The sequence below is a fragment of the Desmodus rotundus genome, chromosome 5 (genome assembly GCF_022682495.2).
Source record: "Desmodus rotundus isolate HL8 chromosome 5, HLdesRot8A.1, whole genome shotgun sequence".
Lineage (NCBI taxonomy): Eukaryota > Metazoa > Chordata > Mammalia > Chiroptera > Phyllostomidae > Desmodus > Desmodus rotundus.
In genome coordinates, this window is record NC_071391.1 from 101411473 (window position 1) to 101434787 (window position 23315).

General features: G+C 38.3%; 1 protein-coding gene and 1 non-coding gene across 9 annotated transcripts in view; one reads left to right on the top strand and one right to left on the bottom strand.

Moving 5' to 3' along the window:
* TSGA10 (testis specific 10) overlaps positions 1-23315 on the bottom strand; it is a 172378-nt gene that overhangs the window by 60385 nt on the left and 88678 nt on the right. For 7 of the 8 annotated variants that reach the window (XR_011651227.1, XM_045204802.3, XM_045204800.3 and 4 more), the window contains 2 exons: positions 22455-22565; positions 6195-6380 (listed from right to left, as the gene is read on the bottom strand). Coding sequence is in view for 7 of the 8 variants with exons in the window: in XM_045204802.3 (XP_045060737.1) it covers positions 6195-6380; positions 22455-22565 (297 nt within the window). In the remaining variant the exon portion in view is untranslated. The remainder of the gene's footprint in view (positions 1-6194; positions 6381-22454; positions 22566-23315) is intronic. The other variant, XM_045204797.3, reaches the window with a different exon arrangement.
* LOC112315239 (U6 spliceosomal RNA) lies at positions 3274-3380 on the top strand. The gene has a single exon (XR_002975871.1). It is a non-coding gene; the product is annotated as a U6 spliceosomal RNA (small nuclear RNA).

Genomic DNA, 23315 nt, shown 5'->3' on the forward strand with positions numbered 1-23315 from the left:
AGTTTTGTTATTTATTTATTTATTTATTTATAAATATATTTTATTGATTATGCTATTACAGTTGTCCCATTTCCCCCCCTTCACTCAACTCCCTCCTGCCCACCCCCTCCCACCCACATTCCCCCCCTTTAGCTCATGTCCATGGGTCATACTTATAAGTTCTTTGGCTTCTACATTTCCTATACTATTCTTACCCTCCCCCTGTCTATTTTCTACCTACCATTTATGCTACTTATTCCCTGTACCATTTCCCCCTCTCTCCCCTGTTGATAACCCTCCAGGTGATCTCCATTTCTGTAGTTCTGTTCCTGTTCTAGTTGTTTGCTTAGTTTGCTTTTGTTTTTGTTTTAGGTGTGGTTGTTAACAACCGTGAGTTTGCTGTCATTTTTACTGTTCATATTTTTATCTTCTTTTTCTTAGATAAATCCCTTTAAGATTTCACATAATAAGGGCTTGGTGATGATGAACTCCTTTAACTTGACCTTATCTGGCAAGCACTTTATCTGCCCTTCCATTCTAAATGAGAGCTTTGCTGGATAGAGCAATCTTGGATGTAGGTCCTTGCCTTTGATGACTTGGAATACTTCTCTCCAGTCCCTTCTTGCCTGTAAGGTCTCTTTTGAGAAATCAGCTGACAGTCTTATGGGAACTCCTTTGTAGGTAACTGTGTCCTTTTCTCTTGCGCTTCTAAGAGTCTCTCCTTATTTTTAATCTTGGGTAGTGTAATTATGATGTGCCTTGGTGTGTTCTTCCTTGGGTCCAACTTCTTTGGGACTCCCTGGGCTCCTGGACTTCTTGGAAGTCTATTTCCTTTGCCAGATTGGGGAAGTTCTCCTTCATTATTTGTTCAAATAAGTTTTCAATTTCTTGATCTTCCTCTTCTCCTTCTGGCACCCCTATGATTCAGTTGTTGGAACGTTTAAAGATGTCCTGGAGGTTCCTAAGCCTCTCCTCATGTTTTGAGTTCTTGTTTCTTCATTGTTTTCTGGTTGAATGTTTCTTTCCTCCTTCTGGTCCACAGTGTTGATTTGAGTCCCAGTTTTCTTCCCATCACTATTGGTTCCCTGGACATTTTCCTTTGTTTCTCTTAGCATAGCCTTCATTTTTTCATCTAATTTGCGACCAAATTCAACCAATTCAACCAATGTGAGCATGCTGATTACCAGTCTTTTGACCTGTACATCTGACAGATTGGCTATCTCTTCGTTGCTTAGCTGTATTATTTCTGGAGCTTTGATCTGTTCTTTCATTTTTGGCCATTTTTTTTTTTTTTGTCTTGGCATGCCTGTTGTGTAGTAAGTGGTGGAGCCCTACGTGTTCACAAGGGCAGGGTAACCAGTGTAGCTGCGCTGTGACGCTGTCATGGGGGAGGGGCCGAGAGGGAGCAGTGGCGCTTGCTCCACTCTCTGCCAGATTTCAGTCACTGCCTCTGCTACCCACAATCAAATTGGGCCCCTCTGGTGCTGATTCCCGAGTGGGTGGGCTTGTGCACACTGTAGGCCCCTGTGGGTCTCTGCAACGCACTCTCCTATGAAGCTGGGAGTTTCTCCTGCTGCTGCTTCAACCCTCACAGGTGTTTTTAATCAGAGGTTTTGAAGCTTTATTTCCCGGATCTGGAGCCCTGGGTTGCACAGTCTGTCTTGCTCCCCAGTTGTTCCTCCTGGTTTATCTGCACACCAATGAGGGACCACCCACTCCACCAGCCCCCACCTTGCTGGGTTCCCCAGCTACAGCCTTGCTGAGAGTCCTCTCTGCACGGCTGCCCATCTCCGCCCCTCTTACTGGTCTGGATGAATGTTTCTTCTTTAACTCCTTGGTTGTCAGACTTCCAAACAGTTCGATTTTCTGTCAGTTCTGGTTGTTTTTTTGTTTTTAAATTGCTGTTGTACTTCTTTTGGTTGTGCGAAGAGGCACAGTGTGTGTACCTATGCCTCTATCTTGGCCAGAAGTCCCTCAAACCATTCTTACATTAACAATGGCTGCTCTTATTCCATACAGACTAATGTACACACACACACACACACACACACACACACATACCCAGCAACAAGTGAATACATAGCTTTTCAAGCTTGTTTGGACTATTATCAAATATTGTGTACCCTGCCACCAACCAAGTCTTTATAGATACCAAAGAATTACTATGTTATTTCATTTGATCATAATATACAACAAAATTAAAATAAAAAATAGAATAATAAGCTCAAGTCTCTTGTACATGAAAAAAATTTTAAATAATTTTAGGGATCAAAACTAAATCATAATTGAATTAGATGATATTTAAAACTGAATGGCAATCACAGGATTACCTCAAAACTTGTAGGATACAGCCAAAGAAATATTTAGAGAGATATTTCCAGTCTTAAACATATATAAAAGAAGAAATGTGTTAAATCATGAAATGCAGTCAATTTATTCTAAAATTCATTTGAGAATTTAATAAGGGCAAAGTATAGTCAAAATAATTCGGGAGGAACATTAATCCTACTAGATATCAAAACTTAATAAAACTATAGAAGCTCCAAAAGTATATTGTTGGGAAGGAGAGAGATAAATTGACCAAAGGAATAGAATGCATGGAAACTTATTTTTATGACAAAATAGACTTACAACTCAGTGAAGAAAGGATGATATCCATCCACAGAAATATAAAATTGTATCTCTATTTTTAACTATATACAAAATCAATCTCAAGTATATGAAAGATCTAAATGTGAAGGGGAAAGTATCATATACTTTTAAAGAAAATATAAGAAAATATTTTTCTGGTCTTGGAATAGTAAAGGATTTCATAAAGAAAACAAAAAGCATAAACTATATGATAAAGGGTGACTAATTCCAACAGCACAAGAATTTAAAACTTCTGTTTATATTAAGCAAGCACAGTGAAAAGACAAGTGACAGATAAGAATATAACTGTTAATATCACTAAAGGACTATTATCAAGAATACATACATAATTCCTTTAAATCAATATGAAAAATATAAACAAAAAGATAGAAAAATAGGAGATTTTAAGAAAATTCATTCCAGAGAAGTTCCAGCCAAGATAGAGGTGTAGGTAGATATGCTTTACCTCCTCCCACAACCAAAGGAAGGAAACAAATTTAAAAACAAAAAACAACCAGAACTGCCAGAAAATCGAACTGTATGGAAGCCCAACAACCAAGGAGTTAATGAAGAAACATTCATCCAGACTGGTATGCCAAGACAAAGGAATACAGCCCAAATAAAAGAACAGATCAAAACTGCAGAAAAATAACTAAACGACAAGTGCTCACTTTGGCAAAACGTATACTAAATTTGGAATGATACAGGGTAGATTAGCATAGCCCCTGTGCAAGGATGACATGCAAACTCATGAAGTGTTCCATATTTTTATGGAACAGAATAGAGAGCCCAGAAATAAACCCAAGACTATGGTCAATTAATATTTGACTAAAGGGGCAGAAACATAAAATGGAGTAAAAAGAGCCTCTTCCACAAATGATGTTGGGAGATCTGGACAACTACATGCAAAAAAATGAAACATGACCACCAACTTACATCATACACAAAAATAAACTCAAGATGGATAAAAGACTTAAATATAAGTCACAACACCACAGAAGTCCTACAGGAGAACATAGGCAGGAAAATCTCAGATATTCCATGCAGCAATAATTTCACTGATATGTCCCCTAGAGCAAGGGACAAAAAGGAAAGAATAAACAAGTGGGGCCTCATCAAATTAAAGGCTTCTGCATGGCTAAAGAAAACAGCATTAAAATGAAAAAGGAACCAACCATATGGGGAAATATATTTGCCAATGATACCTCAGACAAGGGTTTGATCTCCAAAATATATAAAGAACTCACACATTTCCACACCAGGAAGACAAACAATCCAATTAAAAAATGGGCAAAGGACCTGAACAGACACTTCTCCAAGGAGGACATACAGAAGGCCTAGAGGCATATGAAAAGATGCTCAGCATCACTAGTCATCAGAGAGACACAAATTAAAACCACAATGGGATATCACTTCATACCAGTCAGAATGGCCAACATAAACAAATCAACAAACAACAGTGCTGGAGAAGTTGAGGAGAAAAGCTAACCCTAGTACATTGTTGGTGGGAATGCAGACTGTAGCCACTGTGAATAACGGTATGGAATTTCCTCAGAAAACTAAAAATGGAACTGCTATGGGGCAGGGGTGTGTGGTGGGGAATAATGGAGGTAACTATACTTGAACAACAATAAAAATTAAAAATAAACTAAATAAATAAATAAATAAATAAATAAATAAAATGGAACTGCCTTTTGATTTAGTGATTCCATTGGTTGGATTATATCTTAACAATCCTGAATCATCAATCAAAAGAACCTATGCACTCCAATGTTCATAGCAATGCAACTTCCAATAGCCACATGCTGGAAGCAACCTAAGTGCCCATCAGTAAAAAGTAGATCAAAAGACTGTGGTGCATTTACACAATGTAATACTGTGCAGCAGATAGAAAGAAGGAGCTTGTATCCTCACGACAGCATGGATGGAACTGGAGAGCATTATGCTAACTGAAATAAGCCAGGTTGTAAAAGACAAATATCATATGATCGCACCTATAAGTGGAACCTAATCAATAAAACAAACAAGAAAGCAAAATATGACCAGAGACACTGAAATTAAGAACAAAGTGACAGTAACCAGAAGGGAAGAGGAAGAGGAGAGGAGGGGGATAATAGAGGAGAAAAGAGGATGGGTCGTCAGGGAACATATATAAAGGACCTGTGGACAAACACAATAGGGGGCAAAGTAGGACTGAGTGTGGGAGGTGGGGGTGTGTGGGACAGGGAGAGTAATGGGGGGAAATGGGGACAAGCTTAATTGAACAACAATTAAAACAGAAAAGAACTAAGCAATGAGAAGATAGCCAACCTATTAGATGCAGAGTTTTAAACACTGGTAATCAGGATGCTCACAGAAATGACTGAGTACAGTAGCAAAGTAAAGGAAGAAGTGAAAACTATACAAACTGAAATAAAGCAAAATACACAGGGAACGAACAATGAAGGGAAGGAAACTGGGATCAAATCAATGATTTGGAACGAAAGAAAGAAAGAAACATTCAACCAGAACAGAATGAAGAAACAAAAATTCAAAAAAAAAAAAAAATGAAGAGAGGCTTAGGAATCTCTGAGACAACTTTACATACCCCAACATCCAAATCATAGGGGTGCCAGAAGGATAGGAGGAAGAGCAAGACATTAGAAACTTATTTTAAAAAATAATGAAAGAAAACTTCCCCAGTCTGGTGAAGGAAATAGACATACATGCCCAGTAACCCCAAAAAAGTTGGACTGAAAGAGGAACATGCCAAGACAGATCATAATTAAATTACCCAAGATTAAAGGCAAGGAGAGAATCTTAAAACCAGCAGGAGAAAAGGAGACAGTTGCCTACAATGGAGTTCCCATAAGACTATCAGCTGATTTCCCAAAAGAAACCTTGCAGGCAAGAAGGGGCCAGAAAGAAATATTCAAAAGCCATGAAAAAGAAGGACCTATACCCAAGATAACTCTATCATTTAGAATGGAAGATCTGTTAAATTGCTCCTCAGATAAGGTCAAGTTAAAGGAGTTCATTATCTCTAGACCCTTATTATATGAAATGTTATAAGGACTTATCTAAGAAAAAGAAGATCAGAAATATGAAGAGAAAAATGACAACAAAAATTATCAACAACTGAACCTAACAAAACAAAAACAAACTAAGCAAACACCTAGAACGGAAACAGAATCACTGAAATGGAGATCATGTGGAGGGTTATCAGCGAGGAGGGGGGAAATGGGGGAAAAGGTACAGGGAATAAGATGCATAATTGGTAGGTAGAAAATATACAGGGGGAGGTTAAGAATAGTACGGGAAATGGAGAAACCAAAGAACTTATATGTATGACCCATGGACATGAACTAAGTTGGGGGGCAATGCTGGAGGGAAGAGGTGTACTGGGCAGAGGAGGAGAAAGGGGAGAAAAAAGAATGGGACAACTGGAATAGTATGATCAATAAAATGTATTAAAATTTAAAAGAAAATAAAATTATTCACAAATAAATTAATTAATTGTGTGTTTATGTATTTAATTTATGGAAAGCAAACAAAACTCCTGAATATGATACAGATGTACTACAGGCACATTTTCCCAAACTTACCTGCTCCACCTCTCTATTGAGGGCGTCTACCTTTTCTTTTAATCTGTTACCCTCTGCCTCAGCAGTGATAAGTTCTAATTTAAGGGTATTGTTATCTGTCTCTGCTTGCCGGGCCTTATTTTCCCAGTTTTCAGCATCTTCATTAGCTTTTCGGAGTTGGTCCATCATTTGCCGGTTCTCAGATTCCTGAAAAGCAAATCTTAGGTATTACTTTAAAAGATGTAAAGTGTTCAACATATAATTAAACATTATTTGCCAGGTCACTGGGAATTTACTTGCCATGAGGATCATTTGTAACATAGGCTTGAGGAATCCTATCCACACTCTCAGTTTAGAAAAGTGGTGGTCCCATAATTAACAGAAGCGAGTAGGACCAGGATCTGCCCTGATTCCCAAGTCACACTCACCCATATAGTAAAGTGAGTTAGCTTATTCATCTTCAGGACAGGAACGAATATGCTCTTATAATTGCTTTTGTTCAAACAAAATCCTTCATGTCTTCCTTTCTGTATATATCTGCTGACTGACTAGTTGCCCACCTGGTTTCCGAGCTTCTGTTTTGGCCTATTCCTCACCACTTTTCTGAGTTGTACTTGCTGCAGAGCTCTGGCTGCTTGCATCTTAAACATCAACTTTTGATAATTATCTCTACTCGACACATTTCCTGTCTGATTCCTGCTTTTCTTTTTTTTAGAGATTTTATTTATTTATTTTTAGAGGTGGGAAGGGAGGGAGAAAGAAAAGGAGAGAAACATCAACGTGTCGTTGCCTCTCGTGCTCCCCCTACTAGGGACTTGGCTTGCAACCCAGGTATGTGCCCTAGACTGGGAATCAAACCAGCAACCCTTTGATTCACAGGCCAGCACTCAGTCCACTGAGCCACACAAGCCAGGACTGATTCCTGCTTTTCATGCAGAACCCCAGCCTTAATTTTCTCCATCATGGACTATTCTTTGATCTACTTTTGCTCACTATTCTAATAATTTGCCTGAAATGGCTCAGAAGTAAAATATCAAACTTATGCTTATAAACACTATTGATAAATACACACCCATTTATATACCAGGCATATAATGTAGAACCACATTTTTAAAACCTTAAAAGTTCTATCATTAAAAGTGACTAAAGTGGGATCTTATTTTTAGAGGAAATCAATCAGCTCCACAAGTAATATACTACATTGAGTAATCATTTTGAGGCTATATTTATAAACATATCTTGGTAGTATGGTTTGGCCAAGTCATTCTAAAGATAATTCATTATCTTGGTAATTAATTTAAAAGGCACTAAATTTCTTTCTCTCCTCCCTGTTAATAAGCAGTGCACTTCCCTATCAGAAACATTGGGCTAGATAGGAGGAAGATGGTGGAGGAGTGAATGGAAGACACATTGACCTCTTCCCAGGACCTACCTGGAATTACAACTAAATTCTGGAGAAATCACCTGGAACAAACAACTGAACAATGGTGGGAGAGAAGCCTTATAACCTCAGATAGACCAAAGAATCATCATCAGCACTAACTGGTACGAAGTGTAGTGGAGACTCAAGAAGGATGGCTGGGCACCCACAGGCAGCAGGGCCGGAGGAATAATTGAGCAACCGGTTGGATCTGCATGAGAAGTGTAGGATCTAAACTCTAAGTTGGGATCCCCAGCCTAGAGCCCCAGAGCCCAAAAAGTGCACAGACAACAAGCAGTGGAGAATTAGCAGCAGGGTTGCTCTCTGCCAGAGACAGATTGCTGGGGACGCAAAGAGCCATTTAAACGGCCAACACACAAATTTTCATTTGTAGCCACTTACCCTGGGCTCCGGCAAAGGTGGGGGTAGAGGGTACTGGAGACACCTGAGGAGAGACTGGGGACAGAAGCTTTGGGGACAGAACTGAGAGAGTGGATGCTGGGATCCTGGTGCTGAGTCATCCCTCATACAGCAGCAGCCATTGTTGCTCAGGGAGACCACTCCCCTGAGCAGCAGCAGCCTGAGGGAAAACAATAGCCTTGACCCCAGAGGGGACACTGCCCTAGTCCTATGATGCTTAAGCCTAACTGCTGAGTGCAGATTGACTAGATTAACAACTGAAGGAGACAGCCGCAGGCACTAGATCCCTTGACATCTCCAACTGGCTGCCTAAGGTCAGACAGGATCAACATCTGACATAACCAGAGGCGGATCCAGAAAGAAAAAAACAGTGGTAAATAGTAGAGGCCACCAAGAGAAATACACTGTGGCCTTCTCCATGATTTGCCATATTTTCTTTCCTGCATAGCATTTTAATATTCAACTCTTTCCAGCAGGTTTGTGCATATTAAATCACTAGATTATAAATTATACTATAGTTTATTTCAAGTCACATATTTTACCCATCCCTTCTCTTACCCCATTTTTACCTTCTTCTTTCCTGTCATTATTCTCATTTTAAACTTTGTTTTCTCTCTTGATACAACTTGTTTCCATTATACACTCTTACTATTTCTCCCCCATCCAGACACACAAAACCAATTTTCTTGTCAATGGTCTTCTTACATCCTTTTTCCCACTCTTAAAATACCCACGTTCTCTCTCCACCATTAGCTTTCAATTTCTCTCAGTCTTTGCTAGTTGTTTGTGGGTGGGGTAGTTGTTGTTGCATTTTTTTTCAATTTTATCTCTAGATCTTCACCAATTTTATATTTCAAATATCAAATTTTACTGGTCCTCTCTCCTATTCTTTTTTTCATTTCAAATTTCTAAATTTTCCCTGTCTTAGCCTGTTTTCTTTTCTTTCTTCTCCTTATTTTTATTTTTCTTTTCTCTCCTCTTTTCTTTTTCCTCTTCTCTCAAATTTTAATTTTCCATTCTTACCCTAGTTTTTGTTCCTCACTCTTAGTATTTCCTCTCCATCATTTCAAAACTACTTTCCATTCCTCTAGACATCTCTTAAGCTTTCTTTGTTTCTTTTTTCTCTTATACCCATATCATCTATATTAATTTTAGTTCATTTGTTGTTCATAGTGCTGTGGTGATCTTCCTCTCCAATTTGGCTCCTCTATTTTTATTATTTATTTACTTTTTTCCTTCCTTTTTTCTTTCTCTCTCTCACTTTATTTTATTTTAATTTCTGTTTAAACCTAATACTATACACTTCCCTTTTCATATTCCATTCCACATTCTTCATTCCCTTTTTTATTCATGATGTAAATTTTACTTTCTTTCCTCACACTGCTCAGTCTCCCAACTCTTATTAGTGCTCCTCCCTCTACCGTCTCAAAATAATTTTTCTTTCAGTGGGTCACCTCATATTCACTCTCCATTTTTATAATAGTCTTAATCTCTTTGCATCCTATTAATACTGGGTCATTTGCTGTTAATAGTGGGATTGCAGGGTGGGTGGGGAGTTATTTTTGTGGGTGTGGGTTTGTTGCCTGGGTTTTCTGATTTTGTTCTGGCAGTACCTACAAAACAGCTTACAATATGTGGTAGGCAGAGTGAACCTCAGTCAACAAGCTGCAGGGAAGGACCCACCAAAGAAAGACCCAAGAACAATCAAAACCAAATTATATCCAGAGAGCCAACAGAAATGGCAAAAAGAGCATCCCAAGAGCATCAAGTTAAGGAGAACAAGGAGACTGGACCACTGAATCTCACAGGTCTCCTACTATAGAGGTTCACACCACAAAGTCAGGAAGTCAAAACAGATCAATTTAAGAACTCAAAGGAAACAAGAAGGGTCTCACAAATAATGGGAAGACAAAGAAACAACCCCCAATGAAAAGGAAAGGAGGAATCCTCAGAAACAGTGGTAAATGAAATAGAGGCAAGTCAACTATCAGATATGGAGTTCAAAACAAGGAAGCCCAATGAGCTCACTGCGAATTCCCCAAAACTACAGGGAAACTATGAGGAACTGGCTGCAAACTATATTTGCATGAAAAGGGATATAGAAACAATCAAGAAGAGTCAAGAGGAAATGAAGAATACAATTTCAGAATTGAAAAACACAGTAGAAGATATCAAAAGCAGGCTAGATGAAGCAGAGGATTGAATCAGTGAGCTGGAGGACAAGGTAGAAAAAACTCCCAAAAAGAGCAAGAAAAGGAAAAAAGACTCATAAAGAACAAAGAGGGGTTAAGGGAACTGCAGGACTGACTACATGTAATGTAATAATATCTGTATAATACAGATACCAGAAGTAGAAGAAAAGGAGCAAGGAACAGACAACCTGTTTGAAAAAGTAATGGAAAAACTTCCCTAATTTGATGAGAGAAGAAGTCATATAACTCCAGGAGGCATAGAGGGTCCCAATGAAGAGTAACCCAAATAGGCCGACTCCAAGACATATCATAATTAAAATGGCAAAGATGAGGAGAGAACCTTAAAGGCAGCAAGGGAGAAACAGGAAGTAACATACAAGGGAGCCCTGATAAGGCTAGCAGCTGACTTCTCAATGGAAACACTACAAGCCAGAAGGGAATGGCAAGAAATATTCCAAGTAATGAAAAAGCAAAGGCCTACAACCAATGCTACTCTACCCAGCAAGGCTCTCAATTAAAGTAGAAGGTGAAATAAGGAGCTTCCTGGACAAAAGAAGTCTAAAAGAATACACCTCCACCAAACCAGCATTGCAAGAGATGCTAAAGGGACTACTTTAAAAAAAGGAAGAAAAAGATTGAGAGACAGAGGAACACAGGTACAAAGAGGACAAAATAGCAAATAACCTCAAATGCAAATGGCTTAAATGTTCCAATCAAAATACATAGGGTAGCTGAATGGATAAGGAAACATGACCTGCACATATGGTGCCTATAAGAGACCCATCTCAGAACAAAAGACCTACACCGGCTGAAAGTGAAGGGCTAGAAACAAATATTTCAAGCAAACAGACAGGGAAAAAAAGATGGGGTAGCAATACTTATATCTGATAGAATAAACTTCAAAACTAAGGGCATAAAAAGAGACCCAGAAGGACACCTCATAATACTCAAAGGAAGAATCCCTTTATTTCATCATGAAGAAATAAATATTGTAAACATATATACCCAACATAGGAGCACCCAAATATATAAGGAAAATTTGGAGGATTTCAGAAAGATACAGAGAGCAACACAATTATAGCAGAGGATTTTAACACCCCACTGTCAACAATGGATACATCTTCCAAACAAAATATCAACAAGGATATTGTGGAACTTAATGATACATAAAATTAAATGGACTTATATGATATATACAGAAACTTTCATCCCAAAGAAGCAAAATACACACTCTTTTCAAATTCACATGGAACATTTTCAAAGACAGGCCACATGATAGGACACAGAACAAGCCTCACAAATTTAAGAAAATAGAAAACACATCAAGCATTTTCTTGGAACCCAAGGGCTTGAAACTAGAAACTAATCGCAAGGAAAAAATTCAAAAAAATATCCAAACTCATGGAGACTGAATACAATGCTATTAAACAATGAATGCGTGAAGAATGAGATCAAGGAAGAAATCAAAAAGGTTCTGAAGAAAAGTGAAAATGAACACACAACAGTTCAAAACCTACGGGGCACAGCAAAAGCAGTCTTGAGAGGGAAGTTCATAGCAATGCAGCCTACCTAAAAAAAGATAGAAACATTTCAAATAAACAACCTAACCCTACATCTATAAAAACTGGAGGAACAACAACAAACAAAGCCCACAGCCAGTAGAAGGAAGGATATAATCAAGATCACAGCAGAATTAAATGACATAGAAACTAAAAGAACACTTCAAAGGATCAATAAATCCACGAGCTGGAAATTTGAAAAGATCAACAAAATCAACAAGCCTTTAATCAGATTCATCAAGGAAAAAAGAGAAAGGACCCAAATAAATAAAATCGGAAATAAAAGAGAAAATACTGCTACACACTATATGCCAAGAAATTTGAAAACTTGGGTGAAATGGACAAATTTATAAAAAAAAGATAATCTTCCAAATCTGAATCAGGAAAAACCAGAAAGCCTGAACAGACCAATAACTGCTGGTGAAATTGAAACAGTAATCAAAAAACTCCTAATGCACCAAATCCCTGGACTGAATGGTTTAACACTTCTACAAAACATTTAGGAAGAGCCAACCCCTATCTTCACAGACTATTCCAAAAAACCCCAAAAGAGGGCAGACTATCAAACTCTTTTTATCAGGCAACATTATCCTAATCCCAAATCCAGACAAAGACACAATAAAGAAAGAAAACTATAGTCCAATATCGCTGATGAACACAGATGCTAAATTCCTCAACAAAATATTGAAAACCACAACCAGCAACATATCAAAAATATCATACACCATGACCAAGTGAGATTCACCTCAGGGTTGCAAAGATGATATAATATTTGCAAATCGATAGAGGTAACATTTCATATAAACAAAAGGGAAGACAAAAATCACATGATCATATCAATAGATGTGGACAAAGCATTTGATAAAGTACTGCACCCATTATTGATAAAAAACACTCAGCAAAGTGTGAGTAGAGGGAGCATAACTAACATAATAAAGGCGATATATCAAAAACCTACAGCCAACATCGTACTTCACAGGCAAAAACTAAAAGCTTTCCCACTAAGATCAAGAATGACATAAGGATGTCACTATGGTCCGCTTTCACCTCTTCTATTCAACATAGGATGGGAAGTCCTAGCCACAGCAATCAGACAAGAAAAAGAAATAAAAGGCATCCAAACTGGAAAGGAGAAAGCAAAACTGTCACTGTTTGCAGATGACGTGATAGTATAAATAGAAAATCCTATAGACTCCACCAAAAAACTATTCAACCTAATAAGTGAATTTGGCAAAACAGCGGGATACAAAGTCAATATTCAGAAATCAAAGGCATTTTTGCACACCAACAATGAAATATCAGAAACAGAAATCAGGAAGAAAATCCCATTTGATATAGCAAAAAGAAAAATAAAGCACCTAGGAATAAACCTAACCAAGGGGGTTAAAGACCTATACTCAGAAAACTACACAACACTGAAGAAAGAAATCAAGGAAGACACAAATGGAAGCATGTACCATGCTCATGGATTGGAAGAATTAACATCATCAAAACGGTCATACTACCCAAAGCAATTTATAGATTCAATGCAATCCCTATTAGAGTACCCATGACATATTTCACAGATATAGAACAAACATTTCAGAAATTCATATGGAACCATAAATGACCCCGAATAGCTGCAGCATTTTGAGAAAGAAGAACAAAGCAGGAGGGATCACAATACCTGATATCAAACTGTCTTACAAGGCCACTGTAATCAAAACAGCCTGGTACTGGCATAAAAACAGGCACATAGACCAATGGAACAGAACAGAGAGCCCAGAAATAAACTCAAGTCTATACAGTCAATTAATATTTGACAAAGGAGGCAGGAGCATAAAATGGAGCAAAAACAGCCTCTTCAACAGATGGTGTTGGGGGATCTGGACAGCTACGTGCAAAAAAATGAAACTCGATCACCAACTTACGCCATACACGAGAATAAACTCAAGATGGATAAAAGACTTAAATATAAGCCGTAACACCATAAAAGTCCTTGAGGAAAACACTGGCAGGAAAATCTCAGACATTCCACGCAGCAACATCCTCACAGACACATCCCCTAAAGCAAGGGACATAAAGGAAAGAATAAACAAATGGGACCTCATCAAAATAAAAAGCTTTTGCATGGCTAAAGAAAACAGTACCAAATTACAAAGAGAACCAACAGTATGGGAAAACTTATTTGCTAATGATACCTCAGACAAGGGCCTGATCTCCAAAATATATAAAGAACTCACAAGACTCCACTCCAGGAAGACAAACAACACCAATTAAAAAATGGGCAAAGGACTTGAACAGACACTTCTCCAAGGAAGACATACAGAGGGCCCAGAGACATATGAAAAGATGCTCAACATCACTAGCCATCAGACAGATGCAAATCAAAACCACAATGAGGTATCATCTCACACCAGTCAGAGTGGCCAACATAAACAAATCCACAAACAAATGTTGGAGAGGATGCGGAGAAAAGGGAACCCTAGTGCACTGTTGTTGTGAATGCAGACTGGTGAGGCCACTGTGGAAAACACTATGGAATTTCCTCAGAAAACTAAAAATGGAACTGCCCTTTGACCCAGCAATTCTGCTGGGATTATACCCTAAGAACACTGAAACACCAATCCAAAAGAACCTGTGCACCCCAATGTTCATAGCAGCACAATTTACAATAGCCAAGTACTGGAAGCAACCGAAGTGCCCATCAGCAAACGAGTGGATCCAAAAACTATGGCATATTTACACAATGGAATTCTATGCAGCAGAGAGAAAGAAGGAGCTTATACCCTTTGCAACAGCATGGATGAAACTGGAGAGCATTATGCTAAGTGAATAAGCCAGGCGGTAAGGGACAGATACCATATGATCTCACCTTTAACTGGAACATAATCAATAGAAGAAAAAAGCAAACAAAATATAACCAGAGACATTGAAGTTAAGAACAATCTAACAATAGCCGGGGGGGAGGGTGGGGACAGTGGGAAGAGGGGATTACAGGAACTACTATAAAGGAGGCATGGACGGAACCAAGGGGGAGGGTAGAGGTGGGGGAGGGAGGTGGGTTCACCTGGGGTGGGGTGGAGGGATGGGGAGAAAAGGCATACAACTGTAATTGAATAACAATAAAAATTAAAAAAAAAAAAAAAGAAATCAAGGAAGACACAAACAAATGGAAACAGACACCACGTTCATGAGTTGGAAGAATTATGTCAGCAAAATGTCCATACTACCCAAAGCAATTTATAGATTCAATGCAATCCGTATTAAAATATCAATGACATACTTCAATGAGATATAGAGAAACATTTCGAAAATTTGTATGGAACCGTAAATGACCCCAAATAGCTGCAGCAATTTTGAGAAAGAAGAACAAAGCAGTAGAGATCACAATACCTGACATCAAAGTATATTACAAGGCCACAGTAATCAAAACAGTATGGTACTGGCATAAGAAGAGACACATAGAGATATTCTGTTCCAATGAACAGAACAGAGAGCCCAGAAATAAACCCAAGTCTCTGTGGTCAATTAATATTTGACAAAGGGGGCAAAAGCATAAAATGGAGTAGAAAGAGCCTCTTCCACAAATGGTGTTGGGAAGTCTGGACAGCTACATGCAAAAAAATGAAACTCGATCACCAGCTTACACCATACACAAAAATAAGTTCAAGGTGGATAAAAGACTTAAATATAAGCTGTGACACCATAAAAGTCCTAGAGGAAAACATTGGCAGGAAAATCTCAGATATCCCACGCAGCAATATTTTTATGGATATGTCCCCTAGAACAAGGGAAATAACAGACAGAATAAACAAATGGGACCTCATCAGATTAAAAAGCTTCTGCATGGCTAAAGAAAACAGTATTAAAATGAAAAGAGAACCAACTATATGGGAAAACGTATTTGCCAATGACACCTTGGACAAGGGTTTGATCTCCAAAATATATAAAGAACTCACACACCTCCACTCCAGGAAGACAAACAACCCAATTAAAAAATGGGCAAACGACCCAAACAGACACTTCTCCAAGGAGGACATACAGAGGGCCCAGAGGCATATGAAAAGATGCTCAGCATCACTAGCCATCAGAGAGATGCAAATTAAAACTGCAATGAGATACCACTTCACACTGGTGAGAGAGGCCATCATAAACAATTCAACAAACAAGTGTTGGAGAGGATATGGAGAAAAGGGAACCCTAGTGCACCATTGGTGGGAATGCAGACTGGTGCAGCCACTGTGAAAAACGGTATGGAATTTCCTCAGAAAACTAAAAATGAAACTGCCTTTTGACCCAGCAATTCCACTGCTGAGATTATACCCTAAGAGCCCTGAAACACCAATCCAAAAGAACCTATGCACCCCAATGTTCATAGCAGCACAATTTACAATAGCCAAGTGCTGGAAGCAACCTAAGTGCCCATCAGTAAATGAATGGATCAAAAAACTATGGTACATTTGCATAATGGAATACTACACAGCAGAAAGAAAAAGGAGCTCCTACCCTTCATGATAGCATGGATGGAACTGGAGAGCATTATGCTAACTAAAGAAAACCAGGTGGAGAAAGACAGATACATATGATCTCACCTATAAGTGGGACCTAATCAACAAAACAAACAAGCAAAATATAACCAGAGATATTAAAATAAAAGAACAAACTGACAGTAACCAGAGGGGAGAGGGACGGGGCATAATGTGGGAAAGAAGGGAAACAGTTGACAAGGAACATGTTTATAGGACCCATGGACAAAGCCAAAGTGGGGAAAGATTGAGGGTAGGAGGCGTGGGTGGGTGGGACAGGGGAAAGTGATGGTGGGGAATTGCAGCCAACTGTACTTGAACAACAATTTAAAAAAGAGAAACACTGGGCTAAATAAAATGACCAAATTTCAATAAGCAATGTCTCACTCTGTAAGGCTTTCAAATCAGATTTAAATTCACACAAACATAATTAATAATGAGTCTGGTTGAAATTCGGTTAATGTCACCATCTTTTGGCCTGACAGTGCCCTGACTAATGTGAAAACTCTTCGCAAAGCATTAGTTAACAAGTTAACAAGCCAAACTACTGTTCTATCTTTCAAAATTCAGATACTCTGAATGTGCCAGTAGGGATCTGATGTGTGTTTTCCATTATTGTACTAAAAACAGTAGTTGTGTACAGAGTATGTACTTGGGAGGTACCTGTTACAATATACAGAAACTAAATTTTACCCCCATCAATCTTTACCGTCTTCAACTTTCTGTAGCCCTTATTGTCTGTGCCATTCTCTTAAAACTGCCTTACAACTTTATGTAATTAGGTGTGGATATACAGTCTCCCAATAATACATGGATTCCTCAAAGATAGGAACCATTTTTATTCTTTTTTAAAGATTTTATTCATTTATATTCAGAAAGAAGAGAAGGGAAGGAGAAAGAGAGGGAGAGAAACAGTGATGTAACAGAATCATAGATTGGTTGCCTCTTGCTCACCCTCAACTGGGAACCTGGCTGGCAACCCAGGTATGTGCCTTGACAGGGAATCAAACCAGTGACCTTTTAGTTCTCAGGCCGGTACTCAATCCCCTGAGCCATACTATCCAGGGCAGCGACAATTTTTATATTAAATTTAGTTTTCTGACGAAGATAGGACTGTGGGGAACTGTTCCAAGAGCGGGAAATGTGGCTCAGCCCCCACTCGGAAAACCCAGTTGGGAGCAAGGTTGGCAGGCAGGACCCACGTCCATGGATAGGTTCTCCAGTGGGAAATCAGGCTTGCATTGCACCTAGGCTGCTATGAGACTTGCTCTTGCTAAAACTCCCTCACCCTGAATTGAGGCAGCAAATGTTTACTGAGTATCTTCATCTTCCTAAAGTCTGGGCTAAACCACCCAAGTATGGAGTGTGAGCAGCTTCCCCCTTGAGCTGTAACATCCTCCTCTTTGAAGTAATTAGCAGTGTCCTGTCCTTTGTCCTCCTTAAAAGGTAATCACCTGTGGTGAACATGTGCATAGTAAATGAGGATCACCCTGGATGTAATGTGCCCAGAAAAACAATAAAAGCCTGTCCAGGCAGGGGTCAGGGGCCCTCTCTTTAACTTGGAGAGCAGCCACGCAGCCCCTTTTTCTCCACAGGATTTCTGTAGTCCGTGTGTATGTGTATATTGCAACCACAACAACAGATCTTGCTGGCTGGTATCTGCATCATAGGACCAATTTTTAATGTTAAATTTTGTTTTGTGACTAGTAACACAGGTTAAAAGTTCAAGTGGTAAAAAAGAATTGCCATAAAACATCCTTCCTGCCCTCCAGCCACCCAGTGTCCCTTTCTTGTGGCAACCAAGAAACGATATTTTACTCTTTTTTGTATTTGTCAAAAGCAGCCAGAGCAGTGTGGAGCCCAAGATAGGCAACAACATAAAGAAAGTAAAACTGCTCTTCGGAATTCTCCAATTCCTCTTTTATTTTCATTTTTAAATTATTTTATTGTTGTCCAATTACAGTTGTCTACAATTACCCCCCCACTCCCCTCCAACCCAGCCAACCCATTTCCCTCCCTTGCTTCTGCCCCACTCCTTGGTTTTGTCCATGTGTCTTTTATAGTTGTTCCTGAAAACCCTTCTCCCCTTTATCCCCTTCCACCTCCCCTCTGGTTACTGTCAGATTGTTCTTTTATTTTAATATCTCTGGTTATATTTTGCTTGTTTGTTTTGTTGATTAGGTCCCACTTATAGGTGAGATCATATGTATCTGTCTTTCTCCACCTGGTTTTCTTTAGTTAGCATAATGCTCTCCAGTTCCATCCATGCTATCATGAAGGGTAGGAGCTCCTTTTTCTTTCTGCTGTGTAGTATTCCATTATGCAAATGTACCATAGTTTTTTGATCCATTCATTTACTGATGGGCACTTAGGTTGCTTCCAGCACTTGGCTATTGTAAATTGTGCTGCTATGAACATTGGGGTGCATAGGTTCTTTTGGATTGGTGTTTCAGGGCTCTTAGGGTATAATCTCAGCAGTGGAATTGCTGGGTCAAAAGGCAGTTTCATTTTTAGTTTTCTGAGGAAATTCCATACCGTTTTTCACAGTGGCTGCACCAGTCTGCATTCCCACCAATGGTGCACTAGGGTTCCCTTTTCTCCATATCCTCTCCAACACTTGTTTGTTGAATTGTTTATGATGGCCTCTCTCACCAGTGTGAAGTGGTATCTCATTGCAGTTTTAATTTGCATCTCTCTGATGGCTAGTGATGCTGAGCATCTTTTCATATGCCTCTGGGCCCTCTGTATGTCCTCCTTGGAGAAGTGTCTGTTTGGGTCGTTTGCCCATTTTTTAATTGGGTTGTTTGTCTTCCTGGAGTGGAGGTGTGTGAGTTCTTTATATATTTTGGAGATCAAACCCTTGTCCAAGGTGTCATTGGCAAATACGTTTTCCCATATAGTTGGTTCTCTTTTCATTTTAATACTGTTTTCTTTAGCCATGCAGAAGCTTTTTAATCTGATGAGGTCCCATTTGTTTATTCTGTCTGTTATTTCCCTTGTTCTAGGGGACATATCCATAAAAATATTGCTGCGTGGGATATCTGAGATTTTCCTGCCAATGTTTTCCTCTAGGACTTTTATGGTGTCACAGCTTATATTTAAGTCTTTTATCCACCTTGAACTTATTTTTGTGTATGGTGTAAGCTGGTGATCGAGTTTCATTTTTTTGCATGTAGCTGTCCAGACTTCCCAACACCATTTGTGGAAGAGGCTCTTTCTACTCCATTTTATGCTTTTGCCCCCTTTGTCAAATATTAATTGACCACAGAGACTTGGGTTTATTTCTGGGCTCTCTGTTCTGTTCATTGGAACAGAATATCTCTATGTGTCTCTTCTGATGCCAGTACCAGGCAATTTTTATTACAGTGGGATTCATACCAGGGATGCAAGGATGGTACAATATTTGTAAATCAGAAAACATAATACATCACATAAACAAAAGGAAAGACAAAAACCACATTATTATATCAATAGATGTGGAAAAAGCATTTGATAAAGTACAGCACCCATTTATGATAAAAACACTCAGCAAAGTGGGAATAGAGGGAGCATTCCTCAACATAATAAAGGCCATATATGAGAGACCTACAGCCAACATCATACTCAATGGGCAAAAACTTAAGAGCTTTCCCACGAAGATCAGGAACAAGACAAGGATGCCCACTTTTACTACTCCTATTCAACACAGTATTGGAAGTCCTAGCCACAGCAATCAGACAAGAAAAAGAAATAGAAGGCATCCAAATTGGAAAGGAGGAAGCAAAACTGTCACTGTTTGCAGATGACATGATAGTATAAATAGAAAACCCTATAGACTCCACCAAAAAACTACTCAACCTAATAAGTGAATTTGGCAAAACAGCGGGATACAAAGTCAATATTCAGAAATCAAAGGCATTTTTGCACACCAACAATGAAATATCAGAAACAGAAATCAGGAAAAAAATCCCATTTGATGTAGCAACAAGAAAAATAAAGTATCTAGGAATAAACCTAACCAAGGGGGTCAAAGACCTGTACTCAGAAAACTACACAACACTGAAGAAAGAAATTAAGGAAAACACAAACAAACAGAAGCATGTACCTTGCTCAGGGATTAGAAGAATTAACATCAGCAAAATGTCCATACTACCCAAAGCAATCTATAGATTCCATGCAATCTCTATTAAAGTGTCAATGATATATTTCACAGATACAGAACAAACATTTCAGAAATTTATATGGAACCATAAATGACCCCAAATAGCTGCAGCAATTTTGAGAAAGAAGAACAAAGTAGGAGGGATCACAATACCTGACAAACTGTATTACAAGTCCAATTCTCTCTTCAAGGTGTCTTTACTTCTTTCTGGTTCTACCTCCAACTCCTGTACTCTACCGTTCCTTATGGTGGTCTACTGCATTCATTACAACATCACCACCACAAAGCTAGCTGTCTCAGCTGGAATCCTTTGTGCTTCTTGACTGAATTATGAATACTGCCTCTAATTGTTCTCTCTCCTTCTGATTTTCTCAATCTTCTGATTTATTCTTCCAAACATCTCCAGAATAATCTTTCTAAAAGGCAGTTCTTCAAATAACTTCTGTGCTTGTGTTGTAATAAAAGTTTCCTGATAATAGCATTCAAACAAGTCCTGCTTACATCTCTATTATCACCCACCTATATACTCCAGTCTAGCTACAGGACCTACTATTTCCCCATGACATCTTTGCTTAAGTTGTCCCTGCTACCTGGAATGCCATTCTGTTTCCTTTCAGTTTTTTATCTCTGGCGCCTCTGCACCTAGCATAATGCATGTTGAATGGATGAGTGAATAAAGAATAACACTCGACAATTCTTACTGGACTACCAGTAGTTTGTTCTCCCACGGGGAAGGGGTAGTTGGATCCATGCAGCTATGTTGTGAAATGAGATCTTGTGAGAGAACTCATACTAGGCTGCTAAAAGCTAAGAGAAACTCGATGTGTGATTCTGAAAACACAACTCCAAAATCTAAAAGCCCCAATCCTTAATGGTGAAATCTCAGTTAATGCGACAGGTTACAGAGAAAAAGGGAAGTAATACTAATTGAAAGTTTACTGTGTTAAATATTGCTCCAGTATTTACTTACTTTATTCTGCCCTATTGCAGACTAGACTTAAATGGCTCGCTGTGCTAGACCTATCTGACTTACTTGGGTGTTCTTGCTAATTATAGAGGGGACACTGAGATTCAGAGAGGTTGAGTAGCCTACCTAAGTCCATGTCATTAGAAAGAAGAAGAGTCAGACCTATCTGATTCTGGAGCTTCTGTCCATTCATGATATAACATTGCTGGCATCTTAAAATCAAGAAGTGCAGGATAATGCCTACTTTTTCAATGTAAGCTTGCTGCTTTACTCTCTTAAAGCAAGGATTGCAATTAAGGAGTTCTTAGAACCTCTATTTCTCACCATCCTAAACAATCTAATGAATATCATAAATAAATGCTAAAGATATGTTTGTGGACTGATTTTAAATAATATTTTAAGGAAAACAGGTTTTTTTGAGCAGGGAGCTCCTATTAATGATTTCAGTCGTATATAGGTAACACTACAACCTATTATAATTCAACTATACTTTTTAATCAACCCAACTACACTATTTTAGATAATATTTTATTAAATGGACATATCTAATATCCTTGGTCAAGCTCTCTGTTTATTCTAGGATTGCCACACACATACCCAAATTTACTTTAATCATCTGATGTCACACCCATGCACCTGGTCAAATGGTTATTAACAGAAAAGTACAGAGGACAGCTATCTGCCTTCTGGTCCTAAAAAATAGGCTCACAACAGAGTGATCAATTCTGATCTGCTCCACAATCAAGTACAGCCTCATTTGTCAAAGGTTTATACTTGAAACCTCTACCATTTTCAAATATGAATGAGCCCAAATAGATTCTGGCCCCTAGTCCTTTATCCCGTTAGGAGGAGTCTATGTATCTAGAATGGCTGAGCAGGCAAACTAAAAGAGTAATATTCTTGATTACCTTTCTGGACATTGGTGATGTTCTAAATATATAGTTAACACATCATTACCAACACTAAAATACGCTATACATTAAAGGGAGACTTGATTCGGCCTCCCCATAAGTATAAGTGATCAATAACTTTAGTGAAAACACTTAGGTATCATGAGCAAAAATGTATACGTACTTCAGACTTTAATATATTCTTCAGCTTGTTAACCTCCAAATTAGTATCTTGGACCTTCTGTTTTATATCATTTAATTCATTGTGAGTATCATTCAATTGTTTAGACAGTGCCTATAAGAAAAAATAACTAGATTTGACTACAAAAAAAATTCTCTATGTCAAAACCATCATGGAACAACTTAAAAATATTATAACATGATAAGTAAAAGTTAATGTACCTAGTACATAAAGCTCATATAAAAATAGTGAGAAAATATGAGTCCAAACACTAAACTGGCAAAGAACTCAAACAGATAATTCACAAAAAGGAAGCACAAGTGGATAGTACTATAAAAAGTTTAAAGTTTACTAGTAATCAAAGAAATGCTAGTTAAGGCAATGAAATACTATTTTGCCAACCAAATTAGCAAAGATTTAAAGCTATTCTGTTATGATAAGGAATGGGGATTTCCATGTACCACTGGAGTAAACAAAACCTGCAAAAGTAAACCTGTGATCTGCTATCTGTTGATATATCAAGACATTTTTAAAATATTAATAAAAACAAGAAAGTCAAATGTGTTGTTTTTGTTGAAGGCAGGAGATGGATACATGCATATTCACTATATTTGAAAATATCCACCTAATTAAAAAAATTCCATAAGCTTTGATTCAATTTGGAATTAATTCTAACAAAATTTAAGGAAAAAGAATGTTCATTGGGGCATTATTTATTATAGTAACAATATTTATTCACATTAAGTAAATGATACAGTAAATAAAGCAACTACATAGTGGTACAACCACATAGAACATTATGCCTCTATGAGAAATGTTTGGAATTATTTTTAATAACAGAGGAAAATGTCCATCTATAGTGAA